This window comes from Echeneis naucrates, chromosome 12 (assembly GCF_900963305.1).
Source record: "Echeneis naucrates chromosome 12, fEcheNa1.1, whole genome shotgun sequence".
NCBI classification, from domain to species: Eukaryota; Metazoa; Chordata; class Actinopteri; order Carangiformes; family Echeneidae; genus Echeneis; species Echeneis naucrates.
In genome coordinates, this window is record NC_042522.1 from 20,377,818 (window position 1) to 20,404,764 (window position 26,947).

The 26,947-nt window shown below is 44.9% G+C and overlaps 4 protein-coding genes across 7 annotated transcripts; 3 read left to right on the forward strand and 1 right to left on the reverse strand.

Annotated features, from left to right (window-relative positions):
* Nucleotides 1–60: 60 nt before the first annotated feature.
* ufc1 (ubiquitin-fold modifier conjugating enzyme 1) lies at nt 61–775 on the forward strand. The gene has a single exon (XM_029515713.1). It carries the CDS (start codon nt 181–183, stop codon nt 694–696), a length of 516 nt encoding a protein of 171 aa, XP_029371573.1. The 5' UTR covers nt 61–180; the 3' UTR covers nt 697–775.
* A 226-nt stretch (nt 776–1,001) lies between these two features.
* Nucleotides 1,002–4,203, reverse strand: fktn (fukutin). 2 transcript variants are annotated; one of them, XM_029515703.1, is made up of 10 exons: nt 3,859–4,203; nt 3,602–3,658; nt 3,228–3,425; nt 2,931–3,077; nt 2,700–2,830; nt 2,354–2,486; nt 1,818–1,947; nt 1,541–1,674; nt 1,309–1,433; nt 1,002–1,215 (listed from the first exon to the last, which is right to left on the reverse strand). In XM_029515703.1, exons 1-10 carry the CDS (start codon nt 3,958–3,960, stop codon nt 1,002–1,004), a joined length of 1,371 nt encoding a protein of 456 aa, XP_029371563.1. In that variant the 5' UTR covers nt 3,961–4,203. The 2 variants fall into 2 exon arrangements, with proteins under 2 accessions (XP_029371563.1, XP_029371561.1); XM_029515701.1 differs by having other exon boundaries at nt 3,228–3,428; nt 3,859–3,960.
* A 685-nt stretch (nt 4,204–4,888) lies between these two features.
* Nucleotides 4,889–18,791, forward strand: apc (APC regulator of WNT signaling pathway). The gene is made up of 17 exons (XM_029515667.1): nt 4,889–5,125; nt 7,843–7,998; nt 8,936–9,023; nt 9,125–9,347; nt 9,679–9,787; nt 9,964–10,077; nt 10,243–10,356; nt 10,440–10,490; nt 10,566–10,652; nt 10,767–10,944; nt 11,032–11,232; nt 11,753–11,848; nt 11,931–12,070; nt 12,167–12,244; nt 12,318–12,434; nt 12,543–12,757; nt 12,837–18,791. Exons 2-17 carry the CDS (start codon nt 7,864–7,866, stop codon nt 17,734–17,736), a joined length of 6,846 nt encoding a protein of 2,281 aa, XP_029371527.1. The 5' UTR covers nt 4,889–5,125; nt 7,843–7,863; the 3' UTR covers nt 17,737–18,791.
* Nucleotides 18,792–18,965: 174 nt separating this feature from the next.
* On the forward strand, nt 18,966–26,066 carry fsd1l (fibronectin type III and SPRY domain containing 1-like). Of its 3 annotated transcripts, none has more exons than XM_029515698.1 (13): nt 18,966–19,007; nt 19,582–19,677; nt 19,762–19,893; nt 20,036–20,137; nt 20,238–20,260; nt 20,555–20,676; nt 21,002–21,229; nt 22,893–22,991; nt 23,256–23,385; nt 24,216–24,304; nt 24,539–24,793; nt 24,897–24,985; nt 25,470–26,066. In XM_029515698.1, the coding sequence occupies exons 1-13, from the start codon at nt 18,990–18,992 to the stop codon at nt 25,569–25,571; spliced, it is 1,485 nt and encodes a 494-aa protein (XP_029371558.1). In that variant the 5' UTR covers nt 18,966–18,989; the 3' UTR covers nt 25,572–26,066. The 3 variants fall into 3 exon arrangements, with proteins under 3 accessions (XP_029371558.1, XP_029371557.1, XP_029371559.1); XM_029515697.1 differs by having other exon boundaries at nt 18,973–19,007; nt 19,579–19,677; XM_029515699.1 differs by having other exon boundaries at nt 18,973–19,007; nt 19,579–19,677; nt 24,539–24,769.
* Nucleotides 26,067–26,947: the final 881 nt, after the last annotated feature.

Sequence of the window (26,947 nt, forward strand, 5' to 3'; positions counted from 1 at the left end):
GACATTCAAACCAACATCACTACTTTTGGAACATTTTTCTTTTGAAAATTCTTACAGGAAGAAGTTCCTTTCGACCCGGAGCAGTTTCTTTTTATCAGACCGGAAGTCCACGTCAATCCCAGAACGGATTCGTTTTCATTCACAAACTGAAATAAAACTTTGATTTCTTGTGGACGCCAAATGGCGGACGAGGCCACGCGCAGGGCCGTTTCCCAGATTCCGCTGTTGAAGACACACGCCGGGCCGCGGGAGCGCGCCCTGTGGCCGCAGCGGCTAAAGGAGGAGTACCAGGCCCTGATCCGGTTCGTGGAGCAGAACAAGGCGGCCGACAACGACTGGTTCCGCCTCGAGTCCAACGCAGACGGCACGCGGTGGACCGGTACGTGCTGGTTCATTCATGAGCTGCTGCGCTACGAGTTCCGACTGGAGTTCGACATCCCGGTGACATATCCAGACACCGCGCCCGAGGTGGCGGTCCCGGAGCTGGACGGGAAGACCGCCAAGATGTACCGGGGAGGAAAAGTCTGCCTCACCGAGCACTTCGCTCCGCTCTGGGCCCGAAACGCGCCGCGCTTCGGCCTGGCGCACTTGATGGCCCTGGGACTCGGACCGTGGTTGGCCGTGGAGATCCCCGACTTGATTGGTAAAGGACTCGTGGTCCACCGGGAAGGACAGCGGGAGGCAGCGGCGGAGTGATGCCACTGGATGAAATGTAGATTCAAAAACTATGTAAAAAAAAACAAAAAACAAAAACAAATAAAAGAATGACCCACAAGTTTGTTTGTTTAAAATTGACGGAAATAGTCATGGAGTCTGGGGGAAAAGTCGATTTTAACCACCTTCCAATGAAGTTATACAGTTTGAGTGTAATGAATTAACATAATCACATAAAACGTTAGCCAGTAAACCGATATTTTTATTAGTGGAGGCCGACAGGAAGGAAAACTTTATTTTGTCTTTATTTCGGTATACATTGGTGTTGTGTTGTAACTTCCGACTTCTTAGTAAACTTGAATAACTTCCTCCCATTCAGACAGAGGCCACACGCCGTTTTCCTTCACGTTGCTAGGCGACGACTTCCAATCCCACCCCCTCACTGGGACGCTCCACGAGGCGCCATAGTTCGCCGTGACGTATTCTAGCGTTTCGCACGGGACACGGACTTTGAGGTCAAGCAGCTCCGCCCAGCAGAGCGAGAAGCGGGGAAAGATGTATCTGCCAGAGAGGGTCCAACCAATGAGAGAATACATTTGAACTCAATGCTAACTTCAGAAGTTACTACACTTTTAACATAATATAAAATATTACTTGAACTTCCTGCCGCTCTTTGCCTGTGTTCCTCCATTCCAGAAGACATCTCCATCTTCGTAAAAGAAGAAAACATCCAGTTTGACATCATCACTCAGAAATGAGAGCTCCAAACTGTCCTCCACCTGCGTTTCAAATAAAAGACAAGTATTCCTTCAAATTGAAGTGCATTTTAACTTCAGAGTAACATGAGCTCTTTAAAAAACAGCAGAAAACAAAGATGAGTTTTGACCTTTCCAAACTTATGCTTCAGAGATAGGCCAGCGTCCCTGAAGGCCGCGACAATGTCCGGCCTAAAGTCTGCGATGAAAATCCCAATATCAACATCACGACTGTATGAGATCACACTGCACTGCCTGAACCAGCCTGCAGCGGGTGAGAACGACAAAGGGACATGGACACGCATGTGTTACACTATGACAGTGCTTTTCAATTATTTTGTTGGGACCCGCACTTGAGAAGCACTGCACTATGCCAATGTTGTGGTAGCCTGTTAGCCTATATGTTACCTAGACAGGTGCCACTGCTGAGCCAGAAGGGAATGTTGAGGTGGGCAAGTGTTCGAGTAGCTACTTGAAGCAATGACTTTGCCTTCCTGCGAAAATCCACGGCAGCTGGTGATGAGTCATCAGGGTAAAGCTAGATTCACACACCACAGAGAGAGTTGAGGGGATGGGCAGAAAACACCTTTCTCTCATTTCAGGACTTTAACTTTGATAAACATTAAATTAAATCAAAAGATTTCATTCAGCTGATTTGAGTAAAATCAGAAACTTAAGGAAGTAATCACGTGTTTTAAATATTCTCATAGTCTTCATAATGCGATTGAAAGCTCATAAATCTTATTCTGAACCTAACAAATATTTGAATATGTAAATATTTCCTTAAAATAAATGTAGCTAGTTCCTATTTTCTGGACTTTCACTTCAGAGTTTTGACACACATTTCTTGATAACAATTTTTACTTTATTCTCCTCCTCTTTTTCATGTTCACACCATTTTTCCTGTTCCTCTTTCACAATAAAAACCCTTTGTTCTATCAGACCTGCAGGAAGTTTCGCGCGTCACGGTATTGGCACTCCAGGAAGCGGGCATGTTGTTGCCCATACAGGAAATTGGAAATGTTACGCGGGACTTGAATGTCAAGGCCATCCAGGACAGTCAGGATCAGCTGCGGCCTGCAGGGAGTGACACTTATTAACACTTATAATCACCACAAAAGAATAGATGACCTCATCAGTTTTGTGGGCCTACACTTGCATTAACTGGACATTATCGATCATCAGTTAAATCTGATTGCAGTTTGACATTGGTTTCATACTGAATGAGCAGCTCATGTGATGTGGTTCCAGATTAGAACCTGGATCAGCAGGTCCTGGCACAGTTTGTACCTGTCATAGGCTCCAGCGTGATGTCCGTAGTCGAGCAGTTTGAATGGAGCGAAGCCTCGGTCCATGTTCATTCTGAGGCGCAGCGCTCCATGCCAAAGGTAGTTCCCACTACGCTCATACAGGAATACCACCTGGGATAAATCACACAGACCACTGTTTTATGAGCTTTCTATGGGGTGCTGTAGTTACTCTGTTTCACTGTTACAAGTGCCGTCATTTGGCACCACCCACCTGAATGATGTACCCATGGAGGCGGAACAGGAAGTGCAGTGGGATGTCTTCTCCTGATAGGGTGTCAAGACTGGCCAATCGCGGATCCTTCCCTCGCAGCTCCAGCAGCTCAAAGCCTTTCTGCTCAGCGGCCAATAAGAAGTCAGGCTGATGAGAATCAATAAACATCTGGGTCATGGGTCCTTGTTTAATACAAATTAAAAACTTTTGACAAATGCTTCATTAAATGAATGACAACTGATCATTAATAATTGTCTGTAATTTTCCATCACTGGACTATGAATGGATCATGCTCACATCGTATTTCCACAGGTTAGCATGCAGCCCGAACGATGTGACTGGACGGCCAGTGCACAAAAAGCTGCAGTGTGCCTCATGCTCCTGTCGGTCATGTTGCCTCAATGCATCCTGTGAGAGCAATGTGAGGACCGAAATGTCTGCAAGAAACACTGGCAGCCGGAAACGGTGAGTTAACCCTAGGAACTTCTTTACTGTCTGCTGTGGAGAAAAGGAACAGTTAATATGGAAATGACTACCAGGACAGTAACAGACAGGGGAAGATTTAAAAACTTGACCACTGTTGGCATGAACATCAGCCTTTAGTGAAATGCCAATAAATACAAGTTACTTGGTATTGACTCGCTGTCTTTTAGACAGGACCTGGTACTTACCCACTGGACGTCACTGGCAGTCAGGTGACCTGTTCGGCTGATATCGTGAGGTCCAGACTGAGGAGGGGTTACACAATAATGACAAAATAGGTTTGTTCTGTGGAAACTGTTGGTTGTTTACAGACTGTTGATCGTAGCTTTTGTTTACAGGCTGTAACATACAGACGGTGTGATATAAGGTATTTTGGCCTTTGCGGTTTTCAGATGTTATTATCATAGCGTGCAGTAGTTTACTCTTATTTACTGTGTTGTCTCACCTTGCTGACGTACTTCCGGTAATAATACAGTTGGAACAGCAAGAACAAGGAGCTACTGACGATCAGTAGCGATAAAACGATCGTCCGGTTCACACGAGGCATCCGGAAACACAGCGCGATGACCTGCTAACCCTGACATGAGCGTCACACCTCCAACAACACCCGTCTGTGCGCCTCATCAGGAACCTCCTAACCCGCCATTATCATCATTATTATCATCATCATCATCATCATTATTATTATTATTATTATTATTATTATTATTATTGCTATTGCTATTGCTATTGCTGCTGCTGCTGCTCTTCTTCTTCTTCTTCTTCTTCTTCTTCTTCTTCTTCTTCTTCTTCTTCTTCTTCTGTGCTTAATTCGGACTGGTAAACCAACTTAAAGGTAATTACTGCCACCAACCGGTCTGGATTTGGAACAGGAAAAAAATCTTTGAATTAATCCGACTTAATTGAGTAAGTGAGATCAGGGTCAGATCAGGTGTGGAGGCTGAAGGTTCCTCCTTCACCATCACTGATTAGGGCCACATCTTGAATGAGCCCCCCACAGATTGTCAGACCTGAATTTTTAATCAAATTTTTAGGTTTGACTGCTGACATGTAAACTACATATCCATCATTAAAACAGTTTGTTTGAATTCAGTCACTTATCCCTCTTGGCCCGGTTTTCTGCAGTTACCCAGGTCAGGGTCGAAGTGGCCTGAACATTATTTTGTGATCCTAACTTGTGAAAGGCGCCCCATACTGTGTGAGCTGGTTTACAATCTGATCTCAGAACCATCCGAACAGCGGTCGGTTCTGTCTGCAGCTTCTTCCAGAACACAGCCTCTGGTACTTTTCTATATCACTATATAATACTACACTACGTTATTTTACTGTTGTACTTTACCCTAACAAATTCCTATATTACTTTACTGCTGTACATTATTACAATACCTTTCTGAAGTACTTTGATATAGCAGTTAAGTACTTTACTGTATAGTATTTTAGTGTAGTACTTCACTAATGTACTTTACTGGAGTCCTTTTACATCTGACTCGGTGAGGCACACAAACAAGATGGCGGACCGCAGCACTAGTATGTCCACAACAAAAAGAGGCTGCTAAAACTTTGTTGAAGTCCACTTTCCCTGCTCCGACCGGAGACATGAGAGGCCCCCACCGCCTGTAGCGGCTCGTTTACCGGCGGTGGGTCGCTTCCCGGGGATGTCCCGTGAAGCTGCAGCCTTCTGAAGCGGCTGGTTGTTTCCTCCAAACGGGAAGGTAAGAACGGCCGTTCAGTTACCTTAGCTCCGTGCTAACCGTTTGTTTTAGTTGAGTGTCAGTTGTTTTATGGTTCTGTGGACGGACCGGTGTCGGTCACTGGGTTCGGCTGGGCCGGGAAGAAGGAAACGGTGAAATGTGCTCAGTTAAATTTGGCTTTCTGCCTTTATTCCGAAAAAGGCAGAAAGTCGGTGAGGCAACCGGACTGTAACGTTCAGCTAACGTTTAGCTTAGCTAAATGTTACCCACTGCTACTGACTGCAGTACTGCTAATACTGACTGCACTACTGTTTACTACTGATACTGACTGTACTACAGCAGTAATACTGATACTGACTGTACTACTGTTTACTACTGATACTGACTGTACTACAGCAGTAATATTGATATTGACTTTACTACTGTTTACTATTGATACTGACTGTACTACAGCACTAATACTGATAGTGTGTGTACAACTGTAGTACAGGGTTCGTGTTAACCGAATATATTTCTTCATTGAACTTTTATTTTTAAACTGACTGAAAAATCTGAAGGCCATCTGTCATTTTGACAGATTGCGGATTAAGCCTCCAAAACATCATCAAAAAAGCCATGAGAAATAGTCTGTCTGAGGCAAAAATCCAAAACTTCATGACATTCAAACCATTAGGTTTGCCTCTGTAGCAATCCCACTTGAGACATTTGAAACAGGCACGCAATTCAAGTCCATGCAGACCAGAAGGAAGATGTGAGACTGTGAGTTTAGGCCACAGCAGGTGAACTGTTCATATTTATAGTTAAATCGTTCAATTTCATTGTTCATATGTAGCTACTGGGGCCACAGTCAGAAAAAGTTAGCCTACATATATTCATCTTCCTCATTTGTGTATCCACAGTGTGGATTCTCTGTTCAGCTTGTTTGCTCTGAATATTGATTGAAAATGAATTAAAATTAAATGCCATTGAATATGTGATTATTTTCATAAAAAAAATTAAAGTGATGGGTTAAAATAGATTATGACTGGATTTATTTGTTGTCAGTCAAAATGACCGATAACGAAAAAGTCTAGCGTAACTTCTGCTGTAGTACCACTGATACTGACTGGTTTCCGACGGACGGGCGATTTTATTTATTTGAGAATTTTATGTGTAAGCATGCTGCACTGTTGTTTTGTGTGTGTGATGCTATTTTTTTGTTTTGTTTTGTTTCATTTTATTTCTGGCTGTAGCATGGGTAAAGAATCGATAACAAAATTTCACCTTGTGACAACAGATTTAATCTTATCTTATTAGTTATACTGACCGTGTACTACTGCAGTGTCACTGGCACTGATTGTGTACTACTGATACTGATTGAGTGACTACAGGTTCTACTGCTGACACTTCATCTGAGACATAAATCTATGATTGTAAATGTGACCTGTCATTAAGTCACTTTCAAGATAAGCATCAGTGTTTAATCAGGCTGTGTGTGTGTATGTATGTATATCTGTCTGTCTGTCTATGCTGTAGTTCTGTGTTAATGTTTGTCTGTGTGAGTGTATTCTATAGTAGTGTGTCTTCGTCAGTGTGTTTGTGTGTGTGCCAGTTTCTCACTAACCCGGTCAATCTGCCTGCAGCAGCTGCTGCAAAGCATGCTGGGAGTAGGGAAGGGGAGGCCAACCCCTTCTGCTGCCCCCCACCCTCCTCTGTCTGTCTTTGGCTCCTGATTGGTTGCTAGCACGACCAGCTGACTTGCCTCTGTCAGACAGAGAGAGAGAGAGAGAGAGGGAGGGAGGGAGATGGAGGCAACAGCGATGGGGTGAGCTGCCATTTTCTCTTTCTTTATCCAACATCCATCCATCCATCCTTCATTCTTTCACCTGCTTTCCTGAGCTTTCATTCTGTGATGAATGGATTAGAGAGAAAGGAATATGGGGTGGTGGGGGGCCGGGGGTTGAGGTTTGTCTTCCTCCATTGTCTGTTCTCTGCTTGTTTTTTCTTGCATTGATTTTATTTTGTTTTCTGTGATGGAGGGAGAGGATAGAGGAAGAGTGAGAGGAGGTTTATATGCAGAGAGAGGGAAATGGGTGAGATGGGGTTGATAAAGGGGGGAGAGAAAATGGCCGACTGATGATGGAAGATGAAGGAGACAGAGGGAGGAGAGGCTGCTCTGTCCTTTATCATCTTATTATTATTATTATTATTATTATTATTTGTGCAGTCTGAATTGACTCAGGATCAGATTGATCATAATCATCAATCTGAATGTGATCGATTAATTATTGATGAGGCACAAACTCAGTGTGCAAAACAGTAACATTTGAATCTGTAGTACACAGACAGCTGCAGTACAATGCGTGTGCTTCAGTACTGTGTGCATAATAAAATGCTGTCATACAGACTGTAGTGCTGTAGTTTTGTGTGTACACTGTTGTACTGACTGCTGTAGAACGAGCTTGGACCTGGACCTTGTTTGAAGAACGAAAGTCCAATATTGGTGATCAGCTGACCCAGTTCAGGATCTAAGCTGACAATCAGCTGATGAGTAGATGATGCTATAATTCAACGGTGTCTTCAAGTTCTCATGACGTAGTAGTGGTCTACTGGTGACAAACTGTTGATATATTTGTGACTTGCTGCTCATGTGCTGGTGACATACTGGTTGTGTGCTGATAATCAGGGTAAAACCAATTAACTTTGAGCTGTTTTACAGTGGTGCAGACTAAGGTGTTTCTGTTTCTGTTCTTTTACAGGTCTGTCCTGGGTCCTCCAACATGGCGGCAGCGTCGTACGACCAGCTGTTAAGGCAGGTGGAAGTGTTAAAGATGGAGAACTCCAACCTGAGGCAGGAGCTGCAGGACAACTCCAACCACCTGACCAAACTGGAGACAGAGGCTTCCAACATGAAGGTCAGTGTTGTACTGTTCAAATACTGCAGTACCGCTGAGTATAACAGCTACTACTGCTGAGCGGAGCAATCACAGTACTAACAGTTATTGGTCTGACTTCTAAACACTATATTCCTCTCCCCTTCACTGTCTTTTTCTCTCTCTCTCTGTCTGTCTGTCTCTCTCTTTCTCTCTCTCTCTCTCTCCCCCCTCACTCAGTGTCTTTTTCCCTCGACCCCCCTCCCCTGTAAACTCAGTGTGTGTCTCTCTCAGCCCAGAATAGCCCTGTGGGTTTTTCCACCAATCACGCGCTGTTCTCTCAGAATGAGTTCCTTGTTGTTGGTCAGAGTGAGAGATCTTTTTTTTCTGTGTTAAGATCTTTGGTTTTCCGCAGAGGACATAGAAAGGGTTTCAGAGTAAGTGGTCTGTCCTGTCCTCTTGAGTCCATCAGTTTGTTGCAAAATGTGATGTCACAGTAATGCCACAGAAGTAAATGTTCAGGTTATCTTCTTCCAGTAATTCTGTCGTTTCGGTGTTAGTCTTCTGTGTCTGCTGTAGTTTTGTTGTCCTTTTTGTCAGTTAAGTCTTTATTGTCCAGCCTTTCCTTTTCGCACACTCACTTCCCGTTTCCCGTTTCCCGTTTCCTGTTTTGTATGGATGAGCAGCAAACAAGAGTGTTGTTAGTTTCATCATGTCGCTGTACGAACGCTGTCATTTCATTGTGGTGAGTGAACAAATTTTGGGAACTTCTATTCTGAAGAGCTGAGACAGAGTCAGTTTATTTATTTGTTGATAGTGTGTTTACTTGTGAGTTTTACTCTTACTGACAAGAAAGCTTCTGTATTATGTTAAAGGCCCAACCTGTGGCGCTCCCGTGTGGGCACTTCAGGGAACACACTGAAGTCAACATCACTTTTTTCTTTCTACCCCACTTTTATTTTCTCCTTGTTTAAAACAGGAGGTGCTGAAGCAGCTACAGGGCACAATAGAAGAAGAGTCTGGAGAGGCATCTGGATCCCAGCTGGAGCTCATTGAGCGACTGAAAGGTGATCAACAGCAACAGTGATCACATGTGAGAAGAATAATTACCTCTGTTACCAGAACTGATGTGTGTGTGCGTGCGTGTGATCTGATGTCTCTCCTCCAGAGATGAGCCTGGATTCTGCAGGTTTTAAGCCCAGGATGAGGCCTCCTCCACCACCCTCATCCTCTTCTAGCTCAGCCTCCTCTGGCTCTGCACCTCCTGGAGGAGCAGCTGGGGGGTCTGCACCTTCAGGCCCCCAGACAACCATGGCTTTCCCCAGGAGAGGTCTGCCAACTGCAGGCAGAGACAGCCATGACCGCTGCCTGGAGGAGCTGGAGAAAGAGAGGTACTGTCTGCGGTAAAGTACGACCATTGCTGTCTGTATTCGGTATACCGGCAGCAATTTATACTGCTCTTTGTAGTACTGAGACACAGAAAACCTGATTCTGTTTGAACTGTAAAGGCTGCTATTACCAGTCCATTGATGGTCTTCAAGCAAAAGCACTTTATGCTGCTTCTGTCCAAGTACAAGCACAGCCGGCTCACTGTCTGGTGTCTTTGGTGTCGCTTTGTCATGTTGCATGCTGTCTCTGTGTCCTGCTCTCTGATCCTGTTTTCGCCCTGCCTACTCTAACCCGCTATGTGCTGACTTGTGATTGGCTGCTTTTCATTAACAGGTCACTCCTGTTGGCTGAGTTGGAGAAGGAGGAGAAGGAGAAGGATTGGTACTACGCTCAGTTGCAGAACCTCACCAAGAGGATTGACAGTTTGCCACTCACTGAAAATGTAAGAAAACCTCAATACCCATGATCCTCTGCTGCTGCTGTTTAGTTAATTGGTATAAACAGCTGTGTATCAATAGCATTCAAATATAATAAGAGCCTTTGGTCCTAAACACACTCCCAGAGGGAATTTGACAAACTGCCAATCACAGAGTTGCTGACTCTTACTTCCGGTTGTAGTTCACTCTGCAGACAGACATGAGCCGTCGACAGCTGGAGTTTGAGGCACGACAGATCAGATCAGCAATGGAGGAGCAGTTGGGCTCCTGTCAGGAAATGGAGAGAAGGGCTCAGGTAATAGTACTCCTGAACGCACAAAAATATACACTTGAACAAATTTGAACATTGGATCTTCTGTTTTAACATCCAGTGACAGCTTATCTGGGTGTCTGTTTACTGTGTGTGTGTGTGTGGGTGTGGGTGTGGGTGTGGGTGTGGGTGCGCGTGCGCCTGCTGTAGGCTCGTGTGTCTCGTATCCAGCAGATAGAGAAGGACATCTTAAAGCTTGGGGCTTGTCTCCAGGTAACCTCCTCACCTGTGGGCGGAGACTGTTTGATCAGAAGGAGTGACATGGTGATTTCATATGTTTACTGTATTTCAGAGCTCGGATTGCTCACATGAGGGGCAGACTTTTTACCTGCTCTTTCTCTCTCCAGGTTGAGGCAGCTCAGGGGACGAGTGACAGCAGCGGATTGGCTGGAACTCAGGTAAGATCCTCAGTCTGATTTCTCACAGTTGTTAAATTTTCTTCAGGTCTTGATAAAATATGTTTCCTGCTCTAGAGTTCTAGCAGCCGATTGGACCATGATCCAGCCAATGATACAAGCTACTCTGTGCCTCGACGAATCACCAGCCACCTGGGCACCAAGGTGAAGGCTTGTGCCCTGTGACACCTCCTCACAGCTCCAGTCTTTAACCGAGCAGGGTCTGTACTAATCTGGTGTTCTAAGCAGTGACCTGAGAATATGCTCCGACTCCTGCAGGTTGAGATGGTGTACAGTCTTCTGTCCATGCTGGGGACGCACGACAAAGACGACATGTCACGAACACTGCTTGCCATGTCTAGCTCGCAGGACTCGTGCATCGCCATGCGTCAATCAGGCTGCCTGCCGCTGCTCATTCAGCTGCTACACGGCAATGACAAGGACTCCCTGTTGCTAGGTAACCCTGTTATGTAATCTGTTGTAAGTAACACTCATCTCACCTAGTTACACACTTGTTTGCACTCAGGATTATAATATGTTGCAGGTAACTCACGAGGCAGTAAGGAGGCTCGTGCACGGGCATCGGCAGCACTTCACAACATTGTTCACAGTCAGCCAGATGACAAGAGAGGGCGCCGTGAGATCAGAGTGCTCCACCTGCTGGAGCAGGTACGACATTACTGTGAGGCTTGCTGGAGCTGGCAGGAAAACCATGAGAGGGGTGTCGACCAGGAGGACAATCCTAGTGAGTGATGTCACACGTGCAATACCCAATCAGAGGACAGGGGTCACATGCCAAACTATCAAACAGGAAATAAAACAGCTTACAAACACAGCATCACACTGTGAATGTGTGACAAATACAGTTCATCAGAATGAAGGTCAGCTGAAGTGCCGCCTCTGATGCTGGTGTCCAGCTTTATGGCTGTAAATCTGATCATGTGACCACAGGCCATCGTGGTATGTTTAGGACTAGACAGTGACTCTCACATTCCAGGATCACTGTCAGGGAAAGGGTCACGTCAGGTCCACAGTCAGGGTCTGGTCCAGGGGTGTCATTCTGCCCAATCACACTGAGGGTTGGTGTCTTCTAGTAGGACCTCAGTCCTGTTTCCAGGGAAAAAACTATCCTTCCTCCATAAACTCACAAGGTTTGCTCCCTCACAGCTCTGGTTTTCATACATCTGGTTCGTCTGCTGTGGGGGAGGAGAATTACGCTCAGTGTATATAACCAGTGTTTGTAACTAGAATGGTTTTGGGTTCAGTGCCATCTCCGGTTGAGCATCAGATCTGTCCGGCCGTCTGCGTCCTGATGAAACTGTCGTTTGATGAGGAACATCGTCACGCCATGAATGAACTGGGTCAGTCACACACAGACCAACTGTTTCGCCTCAGAAGTTGTTGCCCCCTGTGGTTCTGATTGCTTGCTGTTTGTACCTGCAGGTGGGCTGCAGGCGGTAGCAGAACTGCTACAGGTGGACTGTGAGATGTTTGGTCTGAGCAGTGACCATTACAGTGTCACACTGCGGCGGTATGCCGGCATGGCACTCACTAACCTCACCTTTGGAGACGTTGGCAATAAGGTTCAAACGTTCACACAGCAACCACGGTTTAAATGTTCTGATGTCCAAACTCCTGACATTTTGATTCTAACATTTACTCACTCTGGTATTTTGCAGGCCACACTGTGCTCCATGAAGGGCTGCATGAGGGCAATGGTTGCCCAGCTAAAGTCGGAGAGCGAGGACCTGCAGCAGGTGCATCAGCTGTCAGTGAATGCACCCTTATTTCCTGCTGAGGGCTCTTCTCTCATGGTATGTGTATTTCCAGGTGATAGCAAGTGTCTTGAGGAACCTGTCATGGCGAGCTGATGTCAACAGTAAGAAGACTCTGCGGGAGGTTGGCAGTGTGCGGGCACTGATGGGCTGCGCCCTTGAGGTCCAGAAGGTAAATAAAAAAGGTTAAGTCTTTTTTTTTTTTTTTTTTTTTTGGTGGCGGGGGGGGGGGTTGCTGCTTTTCTAATGAACGTACCCTAATCCTCTGTTACTCCACCAGGAGTCGACCTTGAAGTCTGTTTTGAGCGCACTCTGGAACCTGTCAGCTCATTGCACTGAAAACAAAGCAGATATTTGTGCGGTAGACGGTGCTCTCGCATTTTTGGTGGGAACACTGACTCATCGCAGCCACACAAACACGCTTGCAATCATTGAGAGTGGTGGTGGTATCCTGCGCAACGTGTCAAGCCTCATCGCTACCAACGAGGCACACAGGTGACCAGCCATAAGCATGTAATCAACTAGTCATGATGACTCAGCACCAATGCTTATTGCTCTCTGTGTCATCTTATAGGCAGATCCTTCGGGAGCATGGCTGCCTGCCAACACTGCTGCAACACCTGAAGTCTCACAGTCTGACCATCGTGTCCAACGCCTGCGGGACTCTCTGGAACCTGTCAGCTCGCGATGCAAAAGACCAGGAGGCATTGTGGGAGTTGGGTGCTGTAGGCATGTTGCGTAACCTCATCCACTCCCGCCACAAGATGATTGCCATGGGCAGCGCTGCCGCCTTACGAAACCTAATGGCGAATCGTCCAGCACGCTACAAGGATGCAAGTGTGGTGTCACCTGGCGCTGGTGCCCCATCACTGCAAGCTCGCAAACAGAAGGCTTTGTTTGAGGAGTTGGATGCACAGCAGCTGTCTGAGACGTTTGACAACATTGACAACCTGAGCCCCAAAGCAGCTCATAGGAAGGGGAGAGGTTGTAACAGTGCTGGAGGAGGAGGGGCTACAACACGCTCTTATGCCAACACGCCTGTGCTATCCAGCCCAAAGAATGGAGATGGATCAAAGAAGGCTGGGGAGGAACCCGTCTATCCCCGGCCGGTGTTCCCACCCAATGTACGAGCATCCAGTGACAGCCTCAACAGTGTCACGAGTGCTGATGGATATGGCAACCGTGGCAAGACCAAACCGTCATCGGAGCCATTTTACTCATCGGATGAGAGTGGAGCTAATAAATGCTGTGTCTATAGAAAATACCCGGCCGACCTAGCCCACAAGATCCGCAGTGCCAATCACATGGCTGATGATGATGGTGCAGAGATGGACACACCCATCAACTACAGCCTGAAATACTCAGATGAACAGCTGAACTCTGGGAGACAGAGCCCAAGCCACCGCAGTGCCATTGAGAGCGATGATGATGATGGCCAAGATGCCAGGATGAGGAGGAGGAATGATGGTGGGGAAACGGCAGCAAACAGCGGTCGCATGGCAAGTGTCCCACCGCCACGCTATGTTGTTGTCACGCCAACTTCAAATTATGGTGTTGACTCAACACAGCCAATAGAGCAGCCAATAGATTACAGCTTGAAATACAACACAGATGCTGCCCGCAAACCATTGTTCAAGCCAGAGGAGGCCACAACCCCACCCCTCTCCCCTCCTCAGCCCAACTCTGGTAGTAAGCTCTGCCCCCCTCACCCTCCAGCCAACCGGGCGGTTCCTAAAAACAACCAAGAGTCAACCCAGACGTACTGTGTTGAAGACACACCCATCTGTTTCTCCAGAGGCAGCTCACTGTCATCGCTATCATCTGAGGAAGAAGACGACGCTGATGGCATCGGGAGAAAGAGGAGGGGTGCGAGTATTGTCGGTGGCGGTAGTAATGACTACCCGACACTTCCTGTTAGTGATAAGGAAGCGCATGAACAGCAACAGCAGCGGCAGCGGCAGCAGAAAGAGGCAGAGAGCCAAACTGCTACTGCTCCATCCACACGTGGGCGTCGAGGGCATCACCACCACCATGGCCACACCCACCACCATCATCACCACCATGTAACATCATCATCTGGTGCACGAACTCCTAAAAGCCCCCCAGAGCAGCCATATGCTCAGGAGACGCCACTGATGTTCAGCCGCTGCACATCTGTCAGCTCACTCGACAGCTTCTCCACCTCTTCCATTGCCAGCTCTGTACGCTCCAGTGAGCCATGCAGCGGTGTGCCAAGTGGTGTTGTCAGCCCCAGTGACCTCCCCGACAGCCCTGGCCAGACCATGCCTCCAAGCCGTGCCAAGACACCACCGCTGCCGCCACCACAGCTGCTGCAGAAGACAGATGAGAAGGAAGCAGCCAAGAAAAAGGATGAAGAGGAGAGTAGTGCTGACGTCCTGCTGCACTTTGCCACAGAGAGCACTCCACATGGCTTCTCCAGAGCCTCGAGCCTGAGTGCACTCAGTGTGGATGAGCCATACATTGCAGCTGAGATGAAGAAGAAGAAAGATGAAGAGGAAGGAGGAAGCGAAGAGAGGAAAGAGGAAGAAGCAGCAAAACCTATTCTGGACGAGTCTGACGATGGCGATGACATTGAAATCCTGGAGGCCTGCATCAACATGGCTATGCCGAAGTCATCACGGAAGCCAAAGAAACAACAAGCAGCTCCACGGAAACCCAGCCAACTTCCTGTTTACAAGCTCCTCCCACCCCAAGGCCGCAACCAATCACAACAAAGGAAGGATGTGCAGCCACCGGAAGAGGTGCCAAGAGTGTACTGTGTGGAGGGAACGCCACTCAACTTCTCTACTGCCACCTCGCTCAGTGACCTCACTATCGACTCTCCACCGAACGAGGAAGTAGCAGCAGCTGACATACCTATGACTCCGCCCACCTCCGCTGAGAGGCGGCGAGCCGGACTTCCTGAGGGTGAGAATGGCGATGACATCCTTGCTGAATGCATCAGCGCTGCCATGCCCAAAGCCAAACCCAGAAAACCAGTCAGAGCAGCTGTAAGTGCTGAGCACCTTCAGACCCCACCCCTCCCCCCTCCACTCCCCCCTCCAGCTCCGCCTCCTCTCAGTTCTCAGCAACAGAAGAAGAAGCCAACGTCACCCGTGAAACCGATGCCACAGCGGGTAACATACGGTGTCGCCACGTCAACTGCCACCAAAGCTAAACCAGGGTTCGCCTTTGACTCACCACGACATTACACACCCATTGAGGGGACGCCGTGCTGTTTTTCCCGCAACGACTCCCTTAGCTCACTCGACTTTGATGAGGATGATGGCGGCGGAGACAAGGATTTAGAAGAGAAGAAATCAAAAGACGAAGGTCGAAAAAGGAAGCAGCAGATGGTGGCCGTTTACCCTCGACCCAAACCTGCAACCAATCAGACGGCAACGGATGAGAAGCAGAAGTTTGCCATCGAGGACACGCCTGTATGCTTCTCCAGGAATTCGTCACTGAGCTCCCTGAGCGACATTGACCAGGAAAACAACAACAAGGAGTTTGCCCCGCCACCACTTGAGCAGCAAGATGGAGGCAAAGCTGGAGCTAAGTCTCCTGCACAGGTTGACTCTAAGGCCCGCCCCCCCACAGCCAGTGGTTACGCCCCAAAAGCCTTCCATGTGGAGGACACTCCAGTCTGCTTCTCGAGGAACTCGTCGCTCAGCTCGCTAAGCATTGACTCCGAAGATGACCTGCTGCAAGAGTGCATCAGCTCCGCAATGCCCAAGAAGAAGAAAAAGGCAGCTGCCGGACCTTCCACTGTAACAATGGCACCTCCTGTTCCAAAAGCGAAGGACACCATTCTGGCCGAAGAGGAGCCTCTGGAAGCACCTCGAAGCCCCGCCTCCCCTGACTCAGAGTCGTTTGATTGGAAGGCTATTCAGGAAGGCGCCAATTCCATCGTCAGCAGCCTGAATGCCGCTGCTGCATCACTGTCTCGTCAACCGTCATCAGACTCTGATTCTGTTCTTTCCTTGAAATCTGTCGGTTCACCGTTCCGGCTCCCAGTAACCAGTAACAATGCAGAAGAAGAGATGGAAGAAAAGGATGAAGTGAAACGTGGAGCAAGGATCCTGAAACCAGGTGAACGCAGCACACTGGATGCCAAGAAGAAGAAGAAGGAGGAGGAAGAGGAGGAGGCAATGAAGTCTGTGAGAGGTGGAAAGAAGGTGTACAGGAGTTTAATCACAGGAAAGCCGAGGGCAGAACCAGCGGTGAGGGGGCGGAGCAAACCCAGAGCAGCAGTTGGTGCCAAAGCTCCATGTGGTGAAGACAGAGGAGGTGGGTCGTCTCGAGACTCCACTCCATCTCGTTCCTCATCAGTGGCCAACCAGAAAGGCGGTAAGTTGTCACAGCTGCCACGCACAGCATCCCCAGGAAGTGCTTCATCGTCATCTTCGGCCTCAAGGCCAGCCAAACAGAACACAACAGTGAAGAGCAATGGTGGCATCCCACGGAGTGAGTCAGCATCAAAGGTTGGAAGTGCCACCGCAGCAAAGAAGCATAAGGCGGAGCCTGAGAAACCTACACTCGTCCGCCAGTCCACCTTCATCAAAGAAACTCCAAGTCCAACACTTAAGAGGAAGCTGGAGGAGTCCGCCACCGCCACCACAATAGAGTCCCCATCCAGTCCTGACACACCCCTCCCACCTACAACACGGAGACACGACATCAATCGCTCACACTCTGAGAGCCCCTCACGTCCACAGGAAGTGACATCTCGTTTCAGCCGCACTGGCACCTGGAAGCGGGAAAATAGCAATGGTGGAGGAGGAAGCAGTGGAGGGAAACACTCAACATCATTACCACGAGTGGGGACATGGAAACGAACAGGAAGCTCATCCTCAATACTCTCTGCATCGTCTGAGTCTAGCGAGAAGGGCCGCAGTGAAGAAGAAGGTGCTGTGAGGTCAAAGGGCACATGGAGGAAGGTGAAGAGTGGTAGCAGCACGTCGTCAAGCCGCGGTTTCGCTGACAAATCGGAGGACGTGTGGGTGCGGCTGGAGGACTGTCCAGTTAACAACCCACGCTCCTCTTCTTCCTGCACCACACGTTCTCCCACAGCTGCCAACGCCCCGCCCATCATCGACAGTCCCGCTCCCTCAAAGATCCCATCCTCCTCATCTTCATCCTCCTCCAACCTCAACTTGCGTCGCAGCTGTGAAAGCCTCGATGAGAAGCTACCACCACCAGAGCGGCAGCAGCAGCAGCGATGTCAGCAACGCAGTGTTGCCGTGGCAGCTCGTGTCAGCCCTTTCAATTACACGCCGAGCCCGAGGAAGAGTAATGCAGATGTCACCACCAACGCAGCCACCAGCACAACGTCAGCATCAACTACCCCCACACGACCCTCACTCATCCCCACCCCTGTCACCAAGAAAAGGGAGCCAAAGGGTGGAGAGGGTGGAGGTGGAGGTGGCGCTGGTGGTGGTGAGCGTGGGTCGTACATTGTGACATCAGTGTGAAGTGTAAATATGAAAAGCGTGAACTGAACTGTACAGGAAGTGAATCTGTATTTAAGTGCTAGTCCCACCCCCTCACCTGTTATTCAAGCTTCTTTAACCAATGAGAGAAAACTTTTTATGTTTTTATACCACTAAAGTCATGAGTAGCGCTTAGCTCTGCCCTTTTCTGCCTGTGTTGTTGCATGGCCCTGCCCCCATGATGAAAGTTACCATGGTGACACAATGATGAAGATGATGATGTTGTTAGCTGTAGCTCTGAGTTGATGCTGCTCCTGTGGAAGTTTTGCTGTTTTCTTGAATGGAATTTAGTTCTGAATGAAACCGCAGGATCTAAAGATCGAGCTGTTTCTGTCTTATTTTGAACCTGAGTCCTGATTCACATGTTTTTCTAATCAGGTTCAGCCTCAATCTGTCATTCAGATTAAAAGGCTTTTCACTCTGATCACAGGGAGGGAATTTTCTGCTGACCAAGCTGTAAACATTTAGTTTAAAACTCTGTCGCCTTGGAAACAAGTAACACTGTAAAACTTAAGTTATTGCTGTAAAACCTTTTATCTTTGAAGCACATAATGTCAAACTAAAAGACTTTTGCCAAATGTTTTTCTTCATATTAGCTGATTCTGTTTCTGAAGTGTTCAAACGATAAAAAAGAATAAAGTTCAACATTTTAGTGCAAACTGTAACACTGTGTTTATTGTTTGTAAAGTTGGATTATATGGAAGCTCTGTAGGAACAGCGATTTGTACATATTATAGTGTATAATTGTGAGTAAATAACGACATAGTTACCTTGGTTTCAACATTCTGCATGTGTCAGGTGAGATGAATATGATGATGATGTGAAGAAGATTATCAGCTGCTGCCTGTTGACATCACACAAGGGAAGGACATGATTGAAGAGAGGTCTGACCTCCCTCTGCACTGATTGGATCAACACAATGTAAACAAAGATTGTTCTTTCAAAACAAAACTCGGCTTGTGTCTACATCCTTACTTTCAGTTTTTAACTCAAAAGATAATGTTTGATATTTTGTGATAAATTACAGAAAAACTGAATAATTGTCTCATTAATATTTGATGTCATCTTATTTACGCTAACTTTGAAAATAAAACATTCTTGTTTAATGTCACTGCAAAAAACAGAGCATCCTGCCCTCAGACCGTTATTTTGACAGTGCAGACAGGAAGTGTGGTTGGGCTGTTACGTGACTTCACTTCCTGTCAGAGAAGACGTCCTTCCGCGTCTCTTGTCAGATGATGGACGCCCAGAAGGTAAGAAGATCGATGAGTGATCAATAATACGGATCTGTCTGCAGTGGGTGAATCATGTAGACATACATGAAGACCCAGAGATGATTAGCTGTTAGCTGTTAGCTCTGGAATGTCTCCATTCAGCTCCTATGTCTCTCTCTCTCTCTCTCTCTGTCATCACTGTGAGGGATTTAAAGATAAGTCTCTCTCTGGTCGAGTCAGTATCACTCTGAATGTGTTTGCGGGTTATTGAGCTTAGTGTGTTCAGCGACTAAAGGTAACTCGACCGCTTTTATTCTCCATGCCCCACACATACACACAAACACAATTAACAAAAACAATGAAAATAGACAGTATTTTATTTATAGTTAAAGGGTGGAATTACTACACAGCTCAGTGACCTTTGACCCCTCATGCAGTTAGATGTGAGGTACAGGTGTGTCAGGAGAAGTCATCTGACAATGATTTTGATAATGTCAAATATGCGCCTCTATGGCGACCATAGATTTTTTTTTTTAGCTGTCACTGCTTTTGGTTTCTCTTGAAAAAGGTTATGATATTATTTGTTAAAATTTGTTTTAAATTTGGTCAGCAGGAAGCTTTGCGTAGGATCATCACCACATTAGCCAATAAAAATGAAGAACTACAACATTTCCAGGAAACAGTTGAGAACACTTTGACAGCACTGCAGGTAAGGAGCCGTGGAGGCAGGATTGAGAAAGGGAAACACAAATTACTGTAAACAACAAAAAAAAAGTAAACTTTGTCCAATCAGGATGAGTCCCGTAAGGTGATGTCAGGCCTGGAGGTGGAGCTTGAGCAGTTGCACTCTGCTGTGGAGGAGAAGGGGGTAGAGCTTTCTCAAATCATCACAGAGGAGAAACACAGGAAGGAGGCGGCACTTCAGGTGAAGTTAAAACAACGAGCAGAAAAACCCAATTTAATCAGAATTTATTTTTAACTGTATTTGAATTTTATTTCAATTTCATTTTAGCTGGTTTTGTTTATCGGTAAAACCATATTTCTTGTTTGTTTTTGTATATTTTCAGAAGCAGCTGTCAGAAGGAAAATATGCTCTTCTTTCATGTGAAGAACTGATGGAGTTTGCAAACCAAACACTGACCATCACCTCAGAAGAGGAATTTCTGCAGGTATGATGGTGAATTAAAAACAATAAATAACAAGTAACGACAAATACACACATGACTGAAACTACTGATAAATATTAGAATTTACTTTTTTTTTTTATAGGCAGCAAAAGAGATAAAAGAAAGGTAAAACAAAGTTAAATTCCTTTAGTTTATTACATTTTCATTTTCACCTCCTCCAGTCATTGTTCTAGTCTGATTAAATTTTGATCTTTTATGTCAGATAATCACATTTGTTCCTTTTCATTTTCTATTTGCTATCTCCATTTTGTTTTTTATTTATTATTCATCTTCTTTCATTTCTTAACTCTTTGTATTTCTGCTGAAACGTTAACACATATTTCAACTAACAAATAAAATTTAAGCCCCTCTCCCATTAACATGCTAACCTTGGCTGCTGACACACCATGCTGCTGTCAGGGTAACTATGGCTCCAGCATTTCGGCTGACAACTCGTCCAGCTATGTCAGAGAGTATGGCAGAATTCACAGTTGACTTTAGTGCAGAGAGGGTTTGGCTTCAACGACTTCAATTCCTGCCAGGTGGGTCATCAAGGAGGTCATTTCAAACTTCAGGTTAAACACAATATGATATTTACTCTATGAGCCAATGTTTGTGGTCTGTGTTTCTGTTTTATTCCAAAAGAAATTAACATTAACCCCATAAAATTCTAAAATACCGAGCGCTTAAAATCCTTTATTTATCACTAGACTTGATTGCTTTATCTATTTTTCAATTTTCAATCTCTGAATGTTCATTGTGCTTTATTTTATTTCACATCATTCTTAGTTTTGATCATACCATTACAATTTTACAGTGTTCCTTAACGTGCATTATTAAAATTTTGTTTTTATGTATTTTTTACAGTACCTAGAGCTCCAGAGATTGATGTCTCAAGATGTGTTGTCAATGACAACAACATCACAATTGCCTGGCGACCAGCTTGTGAGGCTGGTGGTGAAGGGCTGAATGGATCAACTGAATGCTATGAACTTGAATACCGAAAAACAAACTGCGACATCATGCTCACAGCACCAGGAGAGGCATGCTGGGAAAAAATTCTTGACATTACAGGGACTCAGGTCACCATCTCAGGTGAGAGGCCAGAGGTCACAGGACCTTAGCCTTAACTCTTCAAAGTCCCTACAAAATACATATTTTTTATTATCAGAATCAGAATCAGCTTTATTGGCCAAGTATGTTCACAGCATACGGAATGGACATCAGCAATATGCTAAAATCTAAACATAATAGAAAAAAGTATATACATACAAATATATATATATAAACACCATGTTTAGAAAAAGAAATATATCCACAATTGGTGCAAAATACACAATGTAGTGCAGATTGAATTAGTGTCCTGTTAATGTGAATGTGTGACCATTCAACAGTGTAGCAGGTCCATAGTTCAGCTATTTGTTAAAGTTATTGCAGTAGGAAAGAAACTTTTTGAATCTGGAGTTTTTTGTGCGCAGTGCTCTGTAGCACCTGTTGGAGGGGAGGAGGGAGAACAGTTTTTGTTCAGGGTGAGTGGGTTCTCTGATTATTTTCCTGCCCTCTTCCTGGTTCTGGAGGAGTACAGTTCCTGGATGGAGGGCAGTGGGGCTCCAGTGATTTTTTTTTCTCAGCAGTTCTAACTGTGCGCTGCAGTCTGTTTCTGTCCTGCTGTGTGGCTGCTCTGAACCACACAGTGATGGAGGTGCACAGGACAGACTCAATGACAGCAGTATAGAACTGGATGAGCAGCTCCCAAGACAGGGCCTGTCTCTTCAGCTGTCACAGGAAGTACATCCTCTGCTGAGCCTTTTTCAGGATGCAGTGGATGTTCATCTCTCACTGAGAGGTAGTGGTTCCCAGGAACTCAAAGGACTCGACGGCTGATACAGGGCTTTTGTTGATGGTGAGAGGGAGCAGTGGCAAGGGCTGTCTCCTGAAGTCCACTGTCATCGCCACAGTTTTGCGCGTGTTTAGCTCCAGGTTGTTCTGGCTGCACCCAAGCACCAGCCGCTCAACCAGCCGGTATGCAGACTCGTCTCTGTCCTGGATCAGGCCGATGAATGTTGCGTCGCGAACTTCAGGAGTTTCCTCAGTCTCCCCCACTTTGCGTACAGAGCTGCTGCTCCTCCAACCAAAAGTTCTAAAAAGCCCTCTGGTTTCATGTGGAAAAGTGTCCATAGAGGACTCCCTGATGCTTAGCTGAGTGCCTCTACTGAAAGTGATTGAGTTAGAGCAGGGGTCATCAGCTCCGGTCCTGGAGGGCCACTGTCCTGCATGTTTTAGATGTTTCCTGCTCCAACACACCTTATTTAAATGAATGGTTCCTTATCAGACCTCAGCAGAACTTGATGACAAGCTGATCATTTAAATCAGGTGTGTTAAAGCAGGGTAACATCTAAAACATGCAGGACAGTGGCCCTCCAGGACCGGAGTTGGTGCCCCCTTAATCAGAGTGTCTAAACACAGAGAAAATAAACAAAAGCATGCAAATTCCTATAGAGCGCTGTGCCAAGGCTGCCATCAGCAGTGCCATCTTAGTGAGCAACATGAAATATAAGATGAATTCATTAAAACCAGTTTTTATGATTGTTTGAAGTGAATAGATATCCATAAAATAAAATAATAATTGTTTAAAATGACATTTAAATTAAAGCTATTTGGTGTTTGGTTATGGAATCTAAAATGTACTAAATTAATTATTCACATAATTTATTTGTTTCTGTCATTTGTCATTTACAGGCTTGTTTTCTTTTTTCAGGTCTCAAATTTGACTCTCACTTTGTTGTCGTTCGAGTTCGAGCAAAAAACAAAATGGCCGCTGGAGAGTTCTCTGAGCCTGTCACCATGGAAACCACAGGTGAACAAATGAATGGATGAATTGATGTCTGGTTCAAAGACGAATAGCTGAAAAGATGATGAATGAGTAGACAATGAAAACGTGACAAGTGTCAGTGAGAGGTCTCAAAGAATGAAAAATTAGAGGAAGTTCCAAGTCTTGATTCAGAGCAGAAAACCAAAGACAAAACCAGAGTGAGACAAAGACAAGGAAATTATTAACAATAGGTGTAAAAAGTGAAATGTTATTGTTTCCTGTTCCTTGTTCTTCATCTTTGATCCTCAGCCTTTAATTTCGGTTTCGATGCCTCGACGGCTCATGCTGAGTTGAAGGTTCAGGGTAATACAGTGACCTGGGAGCCTCAGGGAGTCAAAAGTCACGATTCCCGACTCAGGGGCAAAGACAACAGAAGCAGGTGAGGAAATGTCCTGCTGATGATGTCGTTATGTTTTATATCTTCAAACATGATACATTAGAACAGGCAGTTCAAAGGTCACTGCAGGTCAACACAAAGAAGAGACAGAGCAGAGAACATGAGAAAATTAAACAGGAAAAAGTCAGAATTAAAGAAGACAAAAAAAAAAAACAACACAACTTTTGTATTCACATTGTTGTTTGTCTTAAGGTGACAAACATGATTTATTAATAAAACCTTATCAGTTTCTAACAACTGCAACTGTAATTTAACACTCGCGCATGCACACGCACACACAGGAAATGACAGTAGTGATAACTGTTCTGCTGTTTTCTTGTGTCTTTAATATTTTTGTCCCTCTTCAGTCTCCGTACTGCCTCCTCTACAACTCCCTCAGGTAGAAACCACCTTTGCTGTCTGGTTGCTGAGTAACTTGACGTGTCACAAGTCACTTTCTCATCCGCCATTTTTACTTCATGCAGCCAATCACCTCACAGTTTACTGCAGTGTTTAATGAAATGTTTTATTACAGAATAACCCACCGTCTGTCTCTCATTAATCAAAGGGTGAAATATTTGAACAATTTTTCTATTATTGATGTGAAAAATTCAACCAGTTTTATTTATTTTAAGTTATTAATAAAATATAAGTTTTGATGTGCAATTTTAATACAAATGAATGTCTGTGTTTTATTCATATTTTTCATTTTGCTGCATCATTTCTTTAACTCGACCTCATTGCTTCACTGTGCTGGATGTTTGCTTTTATTCTCCAGGAGGTTATGCTTTTTTCCTTTTTGCTACTGTAAAATGTTTATTTAACTTAATCAGCAGCAGAAGTGGCACGCCATCACCCAATAAGACAGCAGGAAGTCGCACCGGGCGTGACAGATTTGCTGGAGAGTCTTACACAGTCCTTGGTACAATTTAACCTCAGATTCACTCAGAAATGTTATATTATCATGAGGATATATGACAATATTACATGCTATAATTTTTATTTCATTGTAGCAGTAGTTGTAAAATGAATTGGAAATATGAAAAAACATTTTCTAAGTTTTAAATTTTAACACCTGAAATAATTCTTTTAAAATGTCATGGCTTTTATTATTGAGTAATCATAATAGGCTTTATTTTTTTCTTCCGACTTGCAGGTGACCACGAGATGACTGGTGGTTCCCACTACTGGGAGCTCCGCCCCCTGGCTGACTGGAAATCATTCAGTGTGGGTGTGGCCTATCGTGCCGGCCTGGGTCGCTTTGATCAGTTAGGGAAGAGCGCCAGTTCGTGGTGTCTCCATGGCACCCAGTGGCTACAGACCTCCCTTGCTGTCAAACACAACAATCGAGCCAAAGCCCTGGATTGGCCACTGCCCCAACGGATCGGTGTGTACTGTAACTACGACAACGGTATAAAGACTTTCTACAGTCCCCCAGTGTCTTTTCAATGTGTCAGTGTGAACGTCATAACCCTCACCTAGCATTTAGCGTCACAACTTGTGTTTTGTTTCAGGTGATTTGTCATTTATTGATGTCGATCAGCTTCGTCTTCTTCACTCTTTCAAAACAAAGTTTACCCAGCCACTGGTTCCTGCCTTCACTGTAAGCAAGACAGAAATGACAGTTTGTCTTATTAGTTTAAAATTTTAGTTTTTATATTTTAGAAACGTATTCATCCCCAAATGGGCAATTTGTAGTGACAGTTCCCAGATTAAAAAATTAATTAATTATAAAATAAATATTGCTATAGCAGAAAAACCCCAAAATTGTACAGGTCTTGCAATGAACTGGGAGCTAATGATAGATGTGATGAAAACCTGAAAGTAAAATATTTGAAAATGAGAAATCATAATTCATTGAAGTTATTGTTGTAGAAATTCTGTGAATTATATTTGCTTTATCCAGGTCTGTAAAAACATACTGAAGAACTGCAAATGTCGTATTGTCAGAGTGGAAAATGGGAGCAGTTAGAGACACTCAGAATATATAAAGGACATAAATATAACAGGAAAATAAATATAAAGTGTAGGCATATACATGTATTGCATTACTGCAAGGATATTTTATTGTTTGTCCTTTACTACAGGTGTGGTGCGGTGGATTCACCATAACGACAGGTCTACAGGTACCAAGTTTCATGCGAAATTTCCTCTCCTCCCATCAGAGCCTCACTAACTTGTCGCAGTAAATAATTTTCCTGTAATCAGTTTTTATTGTGTTTCATACCATTTACTCCTGTCAAATGTGTAAATAATAATTTGTATTAATTTTAATGTAATATTAATAATGTGTGTTGCATATGGAAAATCAAGGTGAAGTGTTTACAGTAAAAATATTGATTTGGAATAGAAGAAAATTGTATCATAATTATAAGGCTTATTATTTATTATTTTTGAAGTGTCAACTAGAGCTATAAATTTATCATTTGAGTGCTTTTATTTAAAGAAATACTAATGTTGTTTATTAAGGCTCCAAATTTTTTATTTTAATGGCACACTTATTTTGAAAACAATCTGGCTTTCATTGTGAAGGCTGAACCAAACAATGTGTTTGACCACATTACATACTTTTGTTTGGTGGGAAATCTGCAGGATCAGACAATGTGATGTTTTTTTGGAGTATTTGGAGAATTGTGATGAAATTTATCTGTATTTAATGAAATAAAGAAAAGTTTGAAGCTGAAGATAGAATTTGCTTTGATTGGCTGCTACATGCTCCAACTTCATGAAATGACATTGTAGTTCAATGGGGACTCAAGGCAATGCACTGGTTAGAATAAGGGAGAAAGGGGAAAAGCCTGGCAAGCCAGGGAATGCAATGGGTTAGGGTTAGGAAGGTGATAGAGACATGAAACCAAGCTCTATCTCGACTAATTCGGGTACACCCTTTCCAACGGTACCACCCCGGCGTCCGTACGAGCTTCCGTTCGGGAGATACGTCACTTCCCGTTACGACAAGTCCATATCTCGGGAACGGAAGGTCGCAGAGACACGGGACCAGGACCAGCGCGTTCAGCGCCCCCGAATTATGTCTGGCGGACGCCACCCCTGAGCGTCTAGGACGTTCGGTTCTGGAGTTACAGACGATTAGACGTTCCCATTGCAAATGAATGGGATACGAGCATAACGAAAATTTGTGTGCGGAGGCCAAAATCCACCAGGGTTAGGGTTAGGGTTAGGGTTGGGTTAGGGTTATGGTTTGTGTTAAATTAGGATGCACTGGCCTACTGAAATGCGGGAGGATGGTGAAGTAGGGAGGAGCGCTGCCTTCCACTCGGGGGAGCAGGGTTCGGACCCTAGGCAGAGCACCCGTATGAAGAGAGGAACCTGTAGAAGAGATTTTTAACAAGTTCACTGGGATGAAGTCCTGCAAAGGTTAAAGGTGAGTAGGTAGCATCCCAGTCTTCATCGCTCGGATCCAAATCTAGATTTACTAAGAATAATAATCTATTTTAAATTTAAATTTAAATTAGGAGATATAAAATAAAAAAGTAATAATATAATAGATAGAAATATAAAAAGGTTAATATAAATGAAATTGCTAATAAATAAGTGCTGTAATGTA

Bases quoted from the DNA above. Each gene is read 5' to 3' on its own strand.
- fktn (XM_029515701.1), bottom strand. From the start codon at position 3,960: ATGCCTCGTGTGAACCGGACGATCGTTTTATCGCTACTGATCGTCAGT. The intron at 3,429-3,601 runs GTAAGTACCAGG...TTTTCTCCACAG, and splicing joins CTGCCAGTGACGTCCAGTGG to CAGACAGTAAAGAAGTTCCT. The intron at 1,434-1,540 runs GTCAAAACTCAT...TTTGAAACGCAG, and splicing joins TGAAGCATAAGTTTGGAAAG to GTGGAGGACAGTTTGGAGCT.
- fsd1l (XM_029515697.1), top strand. The intron at 20,677-21,001 runs GTGGGTCATCAA...TATTTTTTACAG, and splicing joins ACGACTTCAATTCCTGCCAG to TACCTAGAGCTCCAGAGATT. The intron at 24,305-24,538 runs GTACAATTTAAC...TCCGACTTGCAG, and splicing joins AGAGTCTTACACAGTCCTTG to GTGACCACGAGATGACTGGT.
- ufc1 (XM_029515713.1), top strand. From the start codon at position 181: ATGGCGGACGAGGCCACGCGCAGGGCCGTTTCCCAGATTCCGCTGTTG.
- apc (XM_029515667.1), top strand. From the start codon at position 7,864: ATGGCGGCAGCGTCGTACGACCAGCTGTTAAGGCAGGTGGAAGTGTTA. The intron at 12,435-12,542 runs GTAAATAAAAAA...TTACTCCACCAG, and splicing joins GCGCCCTTGAGGTCCAGAAG to GAGTCGACCTTGAAGTCTGT. The intron at 12,758-12,836 runs GTGACCAGCCAT...GTCATCTTATAG, and splicing joins GCTACCAACGAGGCACACAG to GCAGATCCTTCGGGAGCATG.